At 47.5% G+C, this 15,635-nt stretch overlaps 2 protein-coding genes across 5 annotated transcripts in view; one reads left to right on the top strand and one right to left on the bottom strand.

Moving 5' to 3' along the window:
* The window catches only part of Trap1 (TNF receptor associated protein 1), a 36,121-nt gene extending 31,061 nt beyond the window's left edge, over nucleotides 1-5,060 (top strand). The window contains exons 15-18 of one of the 2 annotated variants that reach the window (XR_003835125.1): nucleotides 311-396; nucleotides 919-1,219; nucleotides 4,614-4,686; nucleotides 4,820-5,058. Coding sequence is in view for 1 of the 2 variants with exons in the window: in XM_021184711.2 (XP_021040370.1) it covers nucleotides 311-396; nucleotides 919-1,064; nucleotides 4,614-4,686; nucleotides 4,820-4,921 (407 nt within the window). In the remaining variant the exon portion in view is untranslated. Of the gene's footprint in view, nucleotides 1-310; nucleotides 397-918; nucleotides 1,220-4,613; nucleotides 4,687-4,819 lie in introns of both variants that reach the window. The other variant, XM_021184711.2, reaches the window with a different exon arrangement.
* Dnase1 (deoxyribonuclease 1) lies at nucleotides 5,013-8,078 on the bottom strand. 3 transcript variants are annotated; one of them, XM_021184713.2, is made up of 10 exons: nucleotides 7,874-8,078; nucleotides 7,635-7,765; nucleotides 7,372-7,519; nucleotides 7,022-7,110; nucleotides 6,794-6,877; nucleotides 6,433-6,548; nucleotides 6,010-6,122; nucleotides 5,781-5,935; nucleotides 5,410-5,506; nucleotides 5,013-5,224 (listed from the first exon to the last, which is right to left on the bottom strand). In XM_021184713.2, the coding sequence occupies exons 3-10, from the start codon at nucleotides 7,516-7,518 to the stop codon at nucleotides 5,171-5,173; spliced, it is 855 nt and encodes a 284-aa protein (XP_021040372.1). In that variant the 5' UTR covers nucleotide 7,519; nucleotides 7,635-7,765; nucleotides 7,874-8,078; the 3' UTR covers nucleotides 5,013-5,170. The 3 variants fall into 3 exon arrangements, with proteins under 3 accessions (XP_021040372.1, XP_021040371.1, XP_029326253.1); XM_029470393.1 differs by having other exon boundaries at nucleotides 5,061-5,224; nucleotides 7,635-7,716; XM_021184712.2 differs by having other exon boundaries at nucleotides 7,635-8,078.
* Nucleotides 8,079-15,635: the final 7,557 nt, after the last annotated feature.

The raw sequence follows: 15,635 nt of genomic DNA, 5'->3' as shown, positions 1-15,635 counted from the left end.
TGGTTGTCAGCCACCATGTGGTTGCTGGGATTTGAACTCTGGACCTTCGGAAGAGCAGTCGGGTGCTCTTACCCACTGAGCCATCTCACCAGCCCTATTATTTTTAAAGTCCTAAAAAATGTATCGAGGCCAGGGGCAACCACAGGTGTTTTCAGTGTTTTCTATGAAGATGAAAAGTATTTCTGAGAGCCTCTGTCCCTAGCTCCTGGTGAGGTAGTATGACAGAGATAGCCTGGGGATAAGCTAAGTGGGAGGAGCAGTGTTAGGAGCAGTGTTAGTGGCCCTGGGTTCATTCACTCCTCTTGGACAGCTGATGAGCGCCTCTCGGAGAAGGAAACAGAAGATCTAATGGCATGGATGAGAAATGCACTGGGGTCCCGTGTCACCAATGTGAAGGTAAGGCCTCCCTCCAGTTACCATGCGATGTGATGTCCTTCCAGAGCCTGGCTGTAGCTGTGAGTTGCTGGCCTAGTGTGGCCCCTTCGGAAGGCCCTGAAGTCAGGGTGAGAACTCTGGCCACATTCCCAAGGCCACGGGCACTAGCAAGTCACCATCAAAGCTTTGTCCCAAGCCCACAGTCTGTGTTCATCTCAGTGCTGCTCTAGGCCCTGCCTCAGGGCAGGTGCTTCTCTGCAAAACCTCTCACAGGAGCAGCTCAGGCCCCTCCTTTCCATACCGGATGGTCTCTTCAGCTCTGAGGAGAAGGATCTGAGCCATCTAAGTGTGTACCCTTGGACATCTTGCTGTGATCTTTGTCCTCATTGACTGGAGACAGATTAACTGGAGCAGTAGATACAGAGCCAATCTGCCTTCTACCTGGTGGCCTAGTTAACTTCACCATGCTTCAGACCCTCTTAACCCCCCCCCCCCCCGGCCCCTTGCTACTGGGTTCTTCCTCATCCTGGCCCTTGCTTGCAGGTGACTTTCCGCCTAGACACCCACCCTGCCATGGTGACCGTGCTGGAGATGGGGGCTGCTCGGCATTTCTTGCGCATGCAGCAGCTGGCCAAGACCCAGGAGGAACGTGCTCAGCTGCTACAGCCCACACTGGAGATCAACCCCAGGTAGGCCTGGGCTCCAGCACAGACCTGTCAGGGGCTCCTGCAGTTGTGAGCATAGGATCTTCTGTCTGGAGAACATCTAAGCGTGTTTGTAAAGTTTCTATGCCGTCCGTGTCAGGATGTTCTACAAGGCCCTTGGAATTAACAGAAGTTAAAAGGTACTCATCGGAAGTTTAAATAGAACTTGGTTTGTTTTCCATTTCTATTTGTTGAGTTCAAGCACAGACCTGACGTTCTTGCACTTGGCCTGCTAGTGGTTTTGCCATCTCTGTCCTGAAAGCCATGTTTAACTTCAGGAGTGGATCCTGGTACAAGTAGTGGAGTACAGTTTTCAGCCAGCGTTCACAGAGTGGATCGCCTTAGGACAGGTTACTTGTTTGATAGATTTGCATGGCTTGCAACTTGGAGCTTTTAGAAACAGGGTTGCTGTGAACACATGAAGGCTTCTCTAGAATGTGCAGTCCTCAGTGTCCAGGCAGTGTGAGCTGCCTCGGCCTGTCCCCACAGAAGTCCAGGCCATGATGTGGTGAGCACCTTGCTTTTCGTGTTCATTTGTAATTTGTTTATTTGAGACTGTAGTCTTGACTGGCCTGGAGCTTGCTCTGTAGGCTGGCCTCTAGTTCACAGAGATCTACTTGCCTCTGCCTCTCAAGTGCTGGAATTAAAGGTGTGTACCACCATGCTTAGCCATTTGTAAATATATATAGTCAGCTTCAAATGTCTGTTGTTTTAAGGTATCTTTTGATGAAAGGAAGATCTTAATTTTATTATAATCAAATTTAGAAATCTTAGCTGCTTTACAGTTTCTGTGGAATCTTTTCTTTCTAAAAGGATCTTTTAGGATTTGAGTTAATTTTGTTTTAGTCTGGTCTGATTTCATCTCATTCTGTAAGAATGCCCAGGGAGCTTGGCCTCTCTAATCCTGTTTCTTCCATGTTTTGTCCATTCTGTCTGCTGGAATGACCTCGTCTTCCTTGAGTCTCCTTGGCCACGGGTGAGACTGAGGCACATATACTTTTCCTCTGTGAGTCCTGACTACTCCTGGGACTTTACTTCTATATAAATATTTAAGTTAAGCCTGACAAAACCTGTAGCTGCTGACATACTTGTGGGGTTTGGAGCTTTTTGGCTTTGTTGCTCTGAAACAGTGTTTCTAGTTGTAGCCTGGACTGATCCTGAAACTCAAAGTTCTGCTTCCCATGCCGAGTGCGGCCATTACAGGCCTGAGTCACCATTTTTAGTTATTTGATATCTTTATTGGATGTTTTAAATTTTGTTTCTTTAACTGTTGAAATGTATAATGAGGGTAAGGACTAAATTGGTTTTGGATATAGCAATAGTTTTGGGGGGTTTTTTTGGTTTCAGTTTTTTTGGTTTCAGTTTTTTTGAGACAGGGTTTCTATGTGTAACCCTGGCTGTCCTCTGGAACTCTCTTTGTAGACCAGGCTATCCTCGAACTCAAAGAGTGAGTACAATCCTGAGTGCTGGAATTAAAGACGTGCTCCACCACCTTAGCAATAGTTGTTTTTAATGAAGTTATAGAATTTGCTAAAAATGTTAGAAACTAATATCTATAGCTTCATCACTCACCGCCATAGTACTTCGCTTGATTTATTTTCATTTCTGAAGATATATTGTATTATTTTAATATATGTGTATGTGCACATGGATGCAGGTGTTCACAGATGCCAGACTGTTGGATACTGCTGGAGTTATGTTGTTACAAGCTGCCTGTTACTGGACTTGGGAGCTGAGCCTGCATCTTCTCTAAGTTTTATATGTGCTGTTAGCTACTAAAGTCTTTCCAGCCTGAGTTCCTCTTTGAATTATGTGTATTTGAGATTTTGGTATAGCACATCATTTTTTTCACTTTACTATAAGCATAAGTTTTTATTAGAAACTGTGTATAAAGGTACTTTTCCTGTTTTCTGAACCAGATCATAGACATTATGATCTGGGTTGAGAAGTCTCAAGCAGCTTGTGCCTAGCAGCAGTGAGCTGGGCTCCCACTGCTGTACTGGCCAGCATGATGCTGTGACTCCAGAGTAGGTGACTTAATATGTCAGCTCACTAGTTCTGGCACAAAACTGATTTTATGAGTAACCAAAGTGCCAAAGGACTCTGGTTTCAATCTTGTTTTTAGATTTGGTAGTATGTTCACATGGTTCAGAATTCAAAAAGGCAATGGCTGGGGAAAGTTTTCAGGTAATGTGTACTAAGCAGCATGCGGTTCCTCCTTGCACAGGCCAGTGTGCCAGGCAGGCTCTCAAGTTTACCGTACTGTGGCCCAGCGTACACAGCAGTTGGTAGAGCGTTTAAGAATATCCTTTCTCCAGCTTCGTAGGCTCTACTGTGAGGGTGCATCTTAGGGTGCTCTTGTTGTGCAGAATGGAGCTTGCTTGTGGTCTCAGTCCTTCCTGTGTTCTGTGTAAAGGTTTCTAAATTCCGTATCCCTGTCCTCACTTGTCAAATATCTTACTTTCTGCTATTCTCATAAGTGAAAAAAAATTTTTTTAAGATTTATTTTTTGTATATGTGAGTACACTGTCACTGTCTTCAGTCACACCAGAAGAGGGCATTGGATCCCATTTTAGATGGCTGTGAGCCACATGTGGTTGCTGGGAATTGAACTCAAGATCTCTGGAAGAGCAGTCAGTGCTCTTAACCGCTAAGCCATGTCTCCAGCTCCTAAATGGAAATTTACTCTATAGATTTGTATGTTTCCTGTAGGGTTACACTGGAGGGTTTCCCTATGAAAGGAAACTTTTGTAAACTCAGGTTTGTCCTTTCCATCTTTTAGGTCCGTATACTGTGTGTAAAGGCAAACATCTGTTTCATAACTTATAATCATCAGTTCTAGAATTGGGTTGGAATTAATTTCTTAGACAAAAATGAATTGATTTTTGGCTTGCCAGTTGGTACACATCCTTTTTTGTTTTTGTTTTTTTTGTTTTGTTTTTCGAGACAGGGTTTCTCTATATAGCATAGGCTGTCCTGGAACTCACTTTGTAGACCAGGCTGGCCTCGAACTCAGAAATCCGCCTGCCTCTGCCTCCCGAGTGCTGGGATCAAAGGCGTGAGCCACCACGCCCAGCTGGTACATATCCTTATTATGTATGCTAACCCATCTTCTTGCTCATGAGATGCTGCCATTCGTAGACATTTAAGTTGAGTACTTAGATCTATAGGAACGTTCCTGGGTGCCAGCATCTCTGCCTCCCCTGAGAGTGCCCTCTCAATGGTTTTTTGTGCTTATTTTTCTATACATTTAGATTTCATAAAAACATAGGACTTAATTTATGAACAGTTCACCTCTATTAGTGTACATTGATTTTGCTACTCAGCACCCCATCTGTACTTTGTGATATTGACTCTTACAGTGATTGTTGAGTTTCTGGGTGACTTACAGAATCAGGGTATTTTTCATGCTCAACAGCTACATTGCAGGGTTGTTTTTTTTTTTTTATGTTCTAATGATCCTCATGTAACAGCAGAAGCCCAGGTTGGTAACACGCAGCCTGAGCTGATCTCCCTGTTGGCTCCCTGGTGCAGGCACACACTGATAAAGAAGCTCTGCCAGCTGAGGGAGAGCGAGCCGGAGCTGGCCCAGCTGCTCGTGGATCAGGTGAGGACTGACTGGGTTTGGCATCCTTTTCTGCCTTGGGGTATAAAGCTGCTCTCTTCCTGAGGGTCAGGTGTAGGTCAGACTGGACACGAGCCCCCGATCCTGATTTTACTATGCCATCCCTGTGTTTCAGATCTATGAGAATGCCATGATAGCAGCAGGACTCGTTGATGACCCCCGGGCCATGGTCGGCCGCCTGAACGACCTTTTGGTCAAGGTCCTGGAGAAACACTGACAGCCAAGACTTAGTGTCAACCCAGGTCTTCTCAGCTGATAATGGACGTGCCTGGGGAGGCAGGACTTAATACACAAACAGTGCCACCAACTGCTTGAGCTCAGCTTTATTTACTTCAATTAAACAGTATTTCTTAGTCCCCGTGGCAGACATTTTCTCTGTTCTGAGATGGTGGATGCTGTAGTACCATATAGAGTTGAAATGGGTTCTTCCTAACTAGAAGCGGTGTGGCTGAACTGCTCAATGACATCAGATTTTTCTGAGTGTCACCTCCACTGGGTAATGGTCACTGATGGCTTCAGCCTACAGAGGCAGGGAGGTGCAGAGGACGGACGTGGGGTCAGAGTGAGGTCCTCTGTACCACAGAGGGTGAGTAGGTAGAAAGCCTGCTCCTGGCCTGAACTGCCTCCACCCACATCTAGTATGGAAACAGTAGCTCCTGCTTGGCTCCGGGCTAACCTAAACCACACAAGGGAGAGGACACATACCAGCTGCTGGGAAAGTCCATATTCTGCTTGGAAATCAAAAGGAACAGCCGAGTTGGGAACAACAGCAGCCTGGAGCAGAGCTCCAGCAACCACAATCCTGTAGGATATCAAAGGAGAAGGTCCCTCATCCTCTTTCCCACATAGAGTCCTTGGTCAAGGTTTGCTGGCCCCAGGCTCCAAATGTGCTACACCCAGGAGTACCAAGAGAAGGCCCTGCACTAGCAGGAACTAACATGTAGGCTGCCCAGATGGAACCCCACCTGCTGGTAGCCACTCTGACAAGAAAACTAGGAGTCTGTAAGAAGGAGAGCTCCTGCCTCTTGAGTAGGAGAAGGCGAGTGAAGGCTTGGTTTGGCTTTGGGGCTGCTTACCTGTCATAAGCACAGTGTGTTGATGTGACTGTGGTGTCCGCACTGTCAGGGATCAGCCACTGGAAGATGGGGCTTGTCCGAAGGCGAATGGAGGACCACTGGGAGGAAGTGACGTAGCTGCAGCCAGCATTGAAGTCTCCCATGAACATGATGTCCTACCAGCAGACATGCCTGTTGGTCCAGGGACAAACAGGGCCAATAGAACCCATTGTCCCTAGGATGGTCTCACCTCCAGGCCCCACTTTTGCAAGACATCTAGGTAAACATCGTAGAGGGCGTTGATCTCACTCACAGCTTCTGTTGGGGCTGCATGCAAGGGCACGATCGCAAATACTTGGACCTCTGAGGAAAAGCAGACATGCTATGGACATGGTGTCCAGAGACCAGCCTGGATTGGGTCTGGTCTGAGGTTAGACTGGGGCCCTCATGCAGGGTGGCTTTAGCTTCGAGCAGAGGTGAAGATATGGGACAGTCTCCCACAGGCTAGATATCATCCTTGTAATTGAATGTAAATTCAGAGCACTGGGAGTTCCCTGAGGGAGTGTGGGGCAGCCCTGCCTGCCACAGGCTTCTAGAGGTCTGCATGGGAGTTGTAAGCTGTGACTCCATCTTGGCCTAGGCAGGGCTGACAGTGAAGCCCAGCAGCACTCACCAGTGTATGGGGAAAAGAACTTGACAATGGCTGGCTCTCTGTTGAAGGTGTCGTTTCCACAGGGTTCACAGCCATCATCATATTGATAGCTGTCCAGAACAGACACCTGGTCAGGCCTAGAGAAAGACAAGGCAAGAGGTGACTCTGGGGCTGTGAGAGCTACCTGAGTAGATAGATACCCACCCAGCCAGAACCTTATCCTGGAGTCCTGTAATATACATTGCTACCCCTACTCTGTAAGGACCTCCCAAGTAAAAGAGGGTCACCTGGCCCTCCAAGCCACTCTAATCCTCTTTGGCATAGCTTTGAGGCCTGCACATCCCTGAGTTTATTCTCGGGCTTTGGCAGCATAGGGCTTTACCTGTACACAAAAAGGTACTGTTCCTTGTAGCTTTTGCGGCCCAGCGGCTCACTGACTACATAGCGGTAGGTGTCAGGTTTGTCCCTGGATAAAGGAAACCAAAGGTACTTTTTCACCATAGAGGGAGCCTCCTGGCATCTGATAGCAAGGCTCCAACAATAGAGCACAGAGGGTGTGAGACTATAAATGGTTGTCATTACACTCTAGGACTCCAGCACTGTCACCCACCGATTGAGTTCATCCAGTAGCTTTCCAACAGCAACCAGGTGGGTGTCTCTGACCTCTTGGATAACAGCGATGTCATAGCGACTCAGGATCTGGGGGTAACAGGCTGGGTAGGCAGGGCTGGATCAGCAGCTCAAGACCTCGGACTTTGTCCCTCCCAGGAACCTCAGCCAGAGCTGCAGCTGCTGCTCTTCCTTCCACATAGCTCTCCTGCCTGCCATGGACGGTGTGGACCGTGATCTGGGCTGACAACCCTGACATCCACCCAGCTATGGTAAGGCCTCAGGTTCACTGTGGTCTCTAGATTCCCTGATAGCACACCTGCTCTCAGGCTCCGGCCACAGTGGACTTACTTTCACAAAGTATACAGAGAGGGTAGCATTGGACATCTTAGTCTCCCCAAAAGTCCGGATGTTGAAGGCTGCAATTCTCAGAGTCCCAGCCAGCTGCAGCAGGTTGGCCAGGGTGAGCAGTGTTCCCATTAACCCTGTGTACCGCATCCTGTGAGATTGGATGGTCAGGACAAAGAAGCAGTGAAGCTCCCATCCCCATCAAAGACTAAAGCCTAGCTTGTGCTGAACCCGTGGGAGGCCCTCAGTCCTTCCCCTGTACTCACCTGAAAGCCAATCTGAGATGGCTGCAGCAGTCAGAACAGACCTGCTCTGTTGGTATGATGAGCCCCCGAGTCTGCTCTGGAACTGGATGAACAAGGTGAGTTCACTCAACACCTGACACTCACAGAGATGTCTACAGAGATGATGAGAATTCTGATATTTCTCCTTTTGCTTTTAAAGGAAGATTCTTTTTATAAAATGTATAAAGGAAAAAACCAAAAAGCAGTGTAGAATTACAGACCTGCTAGCTCTCAGGGTCTCTGTCCAGGCAATGCCAACCTGCCTTGCTCTGCCAGTTTTAAAGGTTCAGGCAGTATTGACCTCCCCAGGGCACATGTGTACCCTTCACCCAAGAGCACAGAACAATAGAGCTGCCTGTGTGGCCATCCCATTGGGCCCTGGGCAGGCTGATAGCACGTGCTGACATCAACAGACAAGGTGCCTCTTACTGTAAAAACAGTCTGATAACGTGTTTGTGCATGGTTATAAAACCTTGTGTCCTTTGCCCATCCTGCCCTCACTACCAGGGGTGGGTCGTAGGAATTGGAGGCAGGGCTGGCTGCATTGGCTCATCTACTTAAGTCTGGTCTAGGGGGTTAATGTCACCTTGTAGCCAAAAGCAAATTCCAGACACTGACATGTTCACCATGGATTCTCAAGGCAGCTGCTCTGCTCTGTGACTAAGGAACCCCTCACCTCCAAAGTCAGTGAGATGCTAGAGGTTCCAGGTGGGAAATGCTGGGTGATAGAAATTCTTCCTGAGGAAACAAGGAGCTCAAGGGATTCCCCAAGTATCTATGTCACAAGACAGAGTAACTCAGGGGTGGGTCTTGCCATTTTTTTCAATCCTTGATAGTTCATTTGTGTTTATCCCCTACGGCTCTTTAACAAGCTACCACAATTCCATGAAAGCTCTGTAGTCCGAGGTTCAAAACCCAGGTATGTGCAAGGGCCATATGCACCCCACTCTAGGGGAAGACTCTTGGGTCAGCTCTCCCTTTTCTCTGATGATGGAACTGCATGATATTCCTCTTGGATGTGGACAGGATAATGTCCCATCTCACCCTAGTCCTATCCTTGGTCCTCTCCCTTAAACTGCACATGGAGGCCAGAGGTTGATACAGGTATCTTCCTCTATCACTCTCTACCTTAGTTTTTGAGACAGGGTTTCTCACTAAATCTAGAGCTCAGCAAATTGGCCAGATGGACTGGCCAGCAAGACCCCGAATCTCCCTGTGTCTGCCTTCTAGTGCTGGGTTTACAAGCTCATGCTGTCATACTAGTCTTACACGAGAGCTGCAGGTCTGACTCCGGCCCTTACACTTCTAGTGACCACTTTACTAACTGAGCCATCTTTCCAGTTCCCACAAAGTTCTCCTTTGCCAAGTATTAGGGTGTGGACATCTTTATCCCTACCATTTATCCCTCCATCAGAAGCTCTATGCTGACGGGATTTTGGCTCTCCAAGGACAACACAAACATGTTATAGAGACTGAACCTTCCTGATGAAGGAAGAGATTGTATGCCCAGAGAGAATTGGAAGTAGCACGTTAGAACAGGCAGCTACAAGAAGTTGGATATATCCAGAAGCAGGACGGCCTAGGGTCAGGAGTCGGAAAGAGGCCAAGGTCAGCAAAGTACCTGCCCGCTGGCCAAGGCACCTGTTGTGCAGGACTAGAAAGAATTAACATAGCATACGAAAGGTAAAGACACCTTGGGGAAGCCAGTGTCACAGTGGCACTGGAGCACATCTCCTGTGTCTCTCACATGCACAAGTCAGAGATCCAATCACCCACCTGCCTCTCCAGCTGCCAGAAACCCCATCTTCATATTCTGATCCTCCTGCCTCCACATTGCACGTTCTGGAATTCTGTGCTGAGTTTACAGGCTAGTTGTTAGGTGCAAGTCTTTTCAGAGCTCTGCGTGCCCATGCTTCGGCTGAGGCTATGATAGACGGGAGTGTGTCAGTGCCCGCCCAGTTCTCACCCACCCAGCAAGGTAGCTGGGGCACCTGGTGGCTGAGCACAACTCATATTTTTCTACCTTGGTCACACATTTGAGAGATTGTGGTAGGAATGGGAGCAGACCAATGTGCAGAGAAAGGTGGTTGACACCAAGCAGCTAGACACAGAAGCATCAGTAAGATCTGACACGAATGACTTTGGCAGAGGGCCCCACTCCTCTGTTTCTCAGCATCTGGTAGCTACAGGTACTGGCAAGCCTGCCATTAACTCCCTGCTCCTGGGAGCTCCTAGGTACTCCTACTTCCTTCCAGCCAACAGAAAGGTTAGGGCTTAGGGCTTCCTTCAGCAGCAGCTGGGTCCTGAGCCCCAATTGCACATAGTGGCCCCTCACCTGGGCTCCCTGGGAGACACCAGCTAGGTTACATTCATTTGGATTCTTGTCATGCTCTGTGGTTGGAAGGTCAGTGGACACAGGACACAGGCAAGTCTAAATAGAGTTTACTCCTCTTAGAAGGAAAGCCTCTGGATGTTACACAGCCTCCCCTTTCTTTCCTGTTTTCCTTTCCTTCTGTGTCAGCTTCTGCTGTGCAGTCAGTGGCCTCCAAGCTCAGTGTGCAGAGCAAGTCATTCTTACCTATGTATAGGCCTATAGGCCAGGAGGGATGTCTTTAGCCCTGAACTGCACTAGGACAAAAGGGGGGAAGTGGAAACCCCACTAGAGAAACAGGGATGTGATGCTCTTACATCTAAATGCTGTCTCCGCCATGCCGGACATCAACAGTAGGACCAGGAGCACACTCAGGAATTACAAGAACAGACACCAGGAAGGTAGAAGCAGCTGAGTGCTTCTGGAGTTTTCAGTCAGATCAACAAGGAAGTATGTGCTGACAGCCAGTGACCATAAGGAACACTGGCCACTTTTACGGATCAGGTGAGCTTTTTAAAGGTCAGCTCTGATGATTTACAATGTTCTCTTTAAATTACTCTTGTCACAGATACCGAATGGGGAAGTAACGAATAGCAATAGATTATTAAAGTGTGAGCCAAGTCAAAGGATATGGAAGAAAATCCTCTTAAGCACTGTGACCAAAACAAGTGATCCCAGTGGGGCAGGTCATGGTAGGGCAGGCCACGGTGGGGCAGGCCACAGCTGGTGCTTCACTGCTCTCACACAGAGAAGGAGCACAAAGTAACTCAGCGAGTGGTGAAGTGAGCATGTCTGCATGTCAGACACAACATGACTGCATCATCTCTTTCTATAGTATTCTGTATCTATCTGTGTGGCCTCTGCTGTGGCAGCTTCTGAGAAAACATTACTGTGAAATTTGATGTAGACCAAGGCAAGGATGGCAGTTTCAAAGTCTCTTGCAAGTGAACATATCCCAGGAATAATTATGGTTAAAAAATGAAGTTTTTCTTTAGATTTTACGTGTGGGTCAGTGAGATGGGTCAGTGGTTAAGGGTACTTGCTGTTGCCCTGACGACCTGAACTTAGTCCTTAGGCTTCAAGTGGTGGAGAGAGCCACGCCTGTAAGTTGTCCTTTGACACGCATGCTTTGGCACACCCATGCACATAGTAAATGCATACAAAATTTAAAATATGCATGGTGGTGCACACTTTTAATCTCAACATTCAGAAGACAGAGGTAGGAATTCCTCTGAGTCTCAAACCAGCTTAGGCTATATAGTTTCATGACATACAGAGCTACATAGTAAGACCCTGTCTTGACACACAAAAAAGTAAAAAACAACAAAAACCCAGACAGGCAGTAGTGGTGCACTCCTTTAATCCCAGCGCTTAGAAGGCAAAGGAAAGTGGATCTCTATAAGTTTAAGACCAGACTGATCTACAGAGTGAGTTTCAGGATGTCCGGGGCTACACAGGGAAACCCTGTCTCAAAAAAAGCAAACAAAATGAAGCAGTAATAATAATGTATGCGTGCTAACTTTTTCAAATGTCTTCTATAAATTGTAAGGCCATAAATCCTGATTGGGTTCGCCCAGCTAATAGACATCCATCTGTGGTGATTTCCTGTGACTTACTACCAACCTTCGCTAAGTTGTGTCACTGAGAAAGCCTGGGAAGCTGTGAGCTGGCGAGCAAGGTGTGGCTTGGAGAGTGGTCATGCAGTCTGCTAGCCTTAGCACTCCTTCATTTGGGCTGTGTCTGTATGTATTTTCAAAAGCTTGCACATCTCATGGAGACACTCCGTTCCATAAACCATTCTAAGAACCCTTGCCATGCGTTAAGCATTTTACCTGTATTAAATACACAAGATATGAAATTAGCAGCAGGAGACAGGATAGACTTGTCACACCAACCTGACAAAGTTCAATTCCTGCAATCCACACAAAGGTTTGGAAAAGAACTGATTGTCAAAATTGTGCACACTTACACACACACACACACACACACTCTCGCACTGTGATAAGGGGAGGGAATATTCGCAATCTCTGGAATGATAGGGAACAAACTTTCCTCCAAAACAACAAAGTTGAGACCCAGCCATCCACATGAAACCTGGCCCCGCTGAGCACCATTATCTAGAGGGAAAGGCTTCCCACAGGTAAGACTGTGAACCCAATCCCCGGTGACGGAGGCTCTAAGTTCAGGGCCACTGATACCACAGAAGACAGCCAGTGTCCTGTGCTTCTGCATTAGAGAATTCGGTGGCATGGAGGGATGACTCATGGCCAGACAATCTTGAGTCTGGTCAGACCTCTATCATGAGCATCTAACCTTGTAACACAGTGACACAACTTGGTCTATAACTGTGTTGTGGCTGCATTCATAGCTATCCTGGGATATGTGTTGGACACACCTGTGTCTGTATCTAGTGCCAGCCTCCAGCAACTAGAGGAGACATTAGCATTACTGTGAAGACACAGCTGAACCAAATGGGGACATAATATCACCAACAAATTAGCCTTGACAACTGCAATGTTGATGTTTATTTAGATCCTGAAATCATTAATCTTTTCTTTCTGTTTGTTTGTCTCTTTGTTTGAGACAGGGTTTCTCTGTGTAACAGCCCTGGCTGTCCTAGAACTCACTTTGTAGATCAGATTGGCCTTGAACTCATAGAGATCCACCTGCCTCTGCCTCCTGAGTGCTAGGATTAAAGGCATATGCCACCATGCCGGGCTAAAATAGTAATCTTTTCATCTTATAAACATTTAACAAACCAACCATTTAAGACAAGTAGCAAACCTGTAGGTACAGGAATATATTCCTAGCTACTGGGGGGCTGGGGGGAGCAGGAGGGCCACATTCCAGCCTGACTTGGGCTGTACAAGTTCAGTACAAGCTTGAGCAACTTACTGAGACCTTGTCTCAAAATAAAAAGTTAAAAAATAACTTGGCTCAATGGTAGACTACTTGCCCAGTGTGTTCAAGGTTGTAGGTGCCCCCAACACCACACAAAAGAGGCAATCAAGTAGTCTCAAATTTAAGTCCCCCTAGTATTCAAAATTAATTTTAAAAGAATAGGGCCTGATGAGTGAACAGTGTATGGATTGCAGGTTTGGTTAGCGGTGATGGGGCTGCAGCACCAGCCATGAGCGACTGTGTGTCGGGATGAGTTTGGCAGGAGGCAGATGCATGGAAGATAATTGACTTTTATGGGCTGGATGTATTGAAATTTCCCATGGTTAATTTTTAAATCTTATAAATTAAAAAAAAAAAACGTGTTTCTGGGACATGGTCATTCATATTTCATAAAAAAATTAAAACCCCTTTTTTAAATTTCCTTAAAACAGAAAGCCCTGAGTCATACAGGCTGATACAGTGTAGCATCCAAGAATAGACTTAAGAATGAAAACTCAGTTATTTATCTCTAAGATTTGCATCTCAGAGTCAGGGAGGTAGAGTTTTGTCCATACAAACAGTGAGCAGCTGGGGTCTGGGTCGGGGGGGGGGGGGGGGGGGGGGGGAATCTGAGATGGGGACTAATGGCAACTGATGTGGAGAGCTCTCTGGCCTTGCTGGGCTAGGAATGCCACCCCTAGCATCAGATGGGCATCCTTACCTTCCAGTCATAATAGACCATAGGTAGCAGGCACTCCTGCCTTCCCTGCCCATCAGTCAGTCATGGTGGCCCCACACATCTCCAGGTTCTTATCCCTGAGGCCATACTCAGAGCTTGTTCTCCAGATGCACCCTGACTCCTACCTCTCCTTGTAGTGCATCTCTACACTAACTCCATTAGCAATGGCCCTAAGGCGTCCTTGCTCATCAGGACTAACCATATTCCACAGGCCTCCCAGAACACCTCCTACATTTGTAATCAGATCTTTGATCACATTCTTCTCCTACTTAACATCTGTTGTCAGGTTCTCATTGCCCTCCCCATGAAATCAATGCGTACGGTGACCTATGGGCTGAGGGCGCCAGAGCTCAAAGCCTTTCACTTCCCCTTGAGCATTGAGTCTGTTCTTGTCACTCCATGTTTGGTTTAAATGTGACCTCTTCTAGCAAAACCATCTTTCCCTGTAGTCCCTAGCCCCAGCAACAGCTCAGCTTCCATTTCCTCATGGCCCATGTCACCTGTTTATTTTAAGGTGCTGAACACTTGTTTATTTTTGTTTCCAGCCAGCTCCTTGTCAAGACCAGCTTCCTGAGGCAGAGGCCATGTCTCTCCTGTTTGTGGAAGTCTCTGATGCCTTCAGCCCATCACAGAAAGCTGTGGGATGACTGAGCTGCAAGCTTCCCTACTCTGCTCCTTCCAGAGATACTGCCTCATGATATGCATCCTTTGTCTGGGGACCCTGCAGAGACACAGAGGAGAAAGCAGTAGGGACACCCAAATAGCACTCACAACATCCATGGCACTGGCCAGGAAGCTCCCAGGGGTGTGGTAGCTGCTGTAGCCACAGGACTGTTTTCTCTCAGCCACAGGGTATACTCCTCGGGGTCAATGTCCACTGATCCCTTAAACACAGCATCCAGGGACAAAGCAGTGGCCATATCTTTGCTATCACATTGCTTTGTTTCCAGAGCAGGCCCCAGATAGTCCTCAGTTCAGTAAGCTGCCCTTGGTCCAGAATCCAACCTAGGCTCACTGGCCCTGCTCACTGGCCCTATTCACTGGAAAGATGCCATTAACCTGAGTGGAAAATTCCTCAGAACAACAGCACCTGGGTTGCTCAGCCCCACAGCTGCTGCACAGTCACGCTTGGCCAGTCATGCCGAGCCCAGCACACCAGTGAACAGTTGATGTTCAACTGTATGGCATTTGAGATCAGTGCTGCCCCCAGGCAGGCTCTGCTGAGGCCCCTCCCACACACACCCCTACCCTTGCTGCTACTGACATCATTCTGCACTGCTTTGCTTTTTAGGGGACATGTAAGTGGAAGGGAGGTTATAGAAAAAATGCTGCAGAAGTCAGTGCTCTTGTAGGCTAAGCCCGTGGGCAAGAAGAGAGCTTGTGTTCCCAATGGGCACATGACGCAAAGCTGTTGAGTGTAATGTTACATTTGTACCATCCAATTCATATTGCACACCTTGTTCCTCTTTGATTTCTCTCCACTAATGGCCTTTGACACACACACACTTGTGAGCAGTCTCATACTCAACCGGTGTGGTGGTTTCAATAAGAATGGCCCCATACTGGCCGGGCAGTGGTGGCACACGCCTTTAATTCCAGCACTTGGGAAGCAGAGGTAGGAGGATCTCTGAGTTCAAAGCCAGCCAGGGCTACAGAGAAACCCTGTCTCAAAAACACCAGAAAAAAAAAATGGCCCCATAGACTCATATGTTTGTGTCATAAGGGAGTTAAAAGAATTGGAAGGATTAGGAATGGTGGTCTTGCTGGAGTATGAGTGACTTTGTTGGAGAAAGTGTTTCACTGGGGATAGGCTTTGAAGTTGCCAAAGCTCATGCCAGACCCAGGCTCCCTCTTAGCCTGATCAGGATGTAGCTCTCAGCTGCTGCTCCAGAGCCTGCCTGCATGCTACCACGCTCCCCATCATGCTGAGAATGGAGTCAACCTCTGAAACCATAAGCCAGCCCCAGTTAAATGCTTTCTTTTATCATAACTG

Source organism: Mus caroli, chromosome 16, assembly GCF_900094665.2.
Source record: "Mus caroli chromosome 16, CAROLI_EIJ_v1.1, whole genome shotgun sequence".
NCBI lineage: Eukaryota > Metazoa > Chordata > Mammalia > Rodentia > Muridae > Mus > Mus caroli.
Note: the sequence above shows the minus strand (reverse complement) of the source record. Positions and strands in the feature narration are given on the sequence as shown.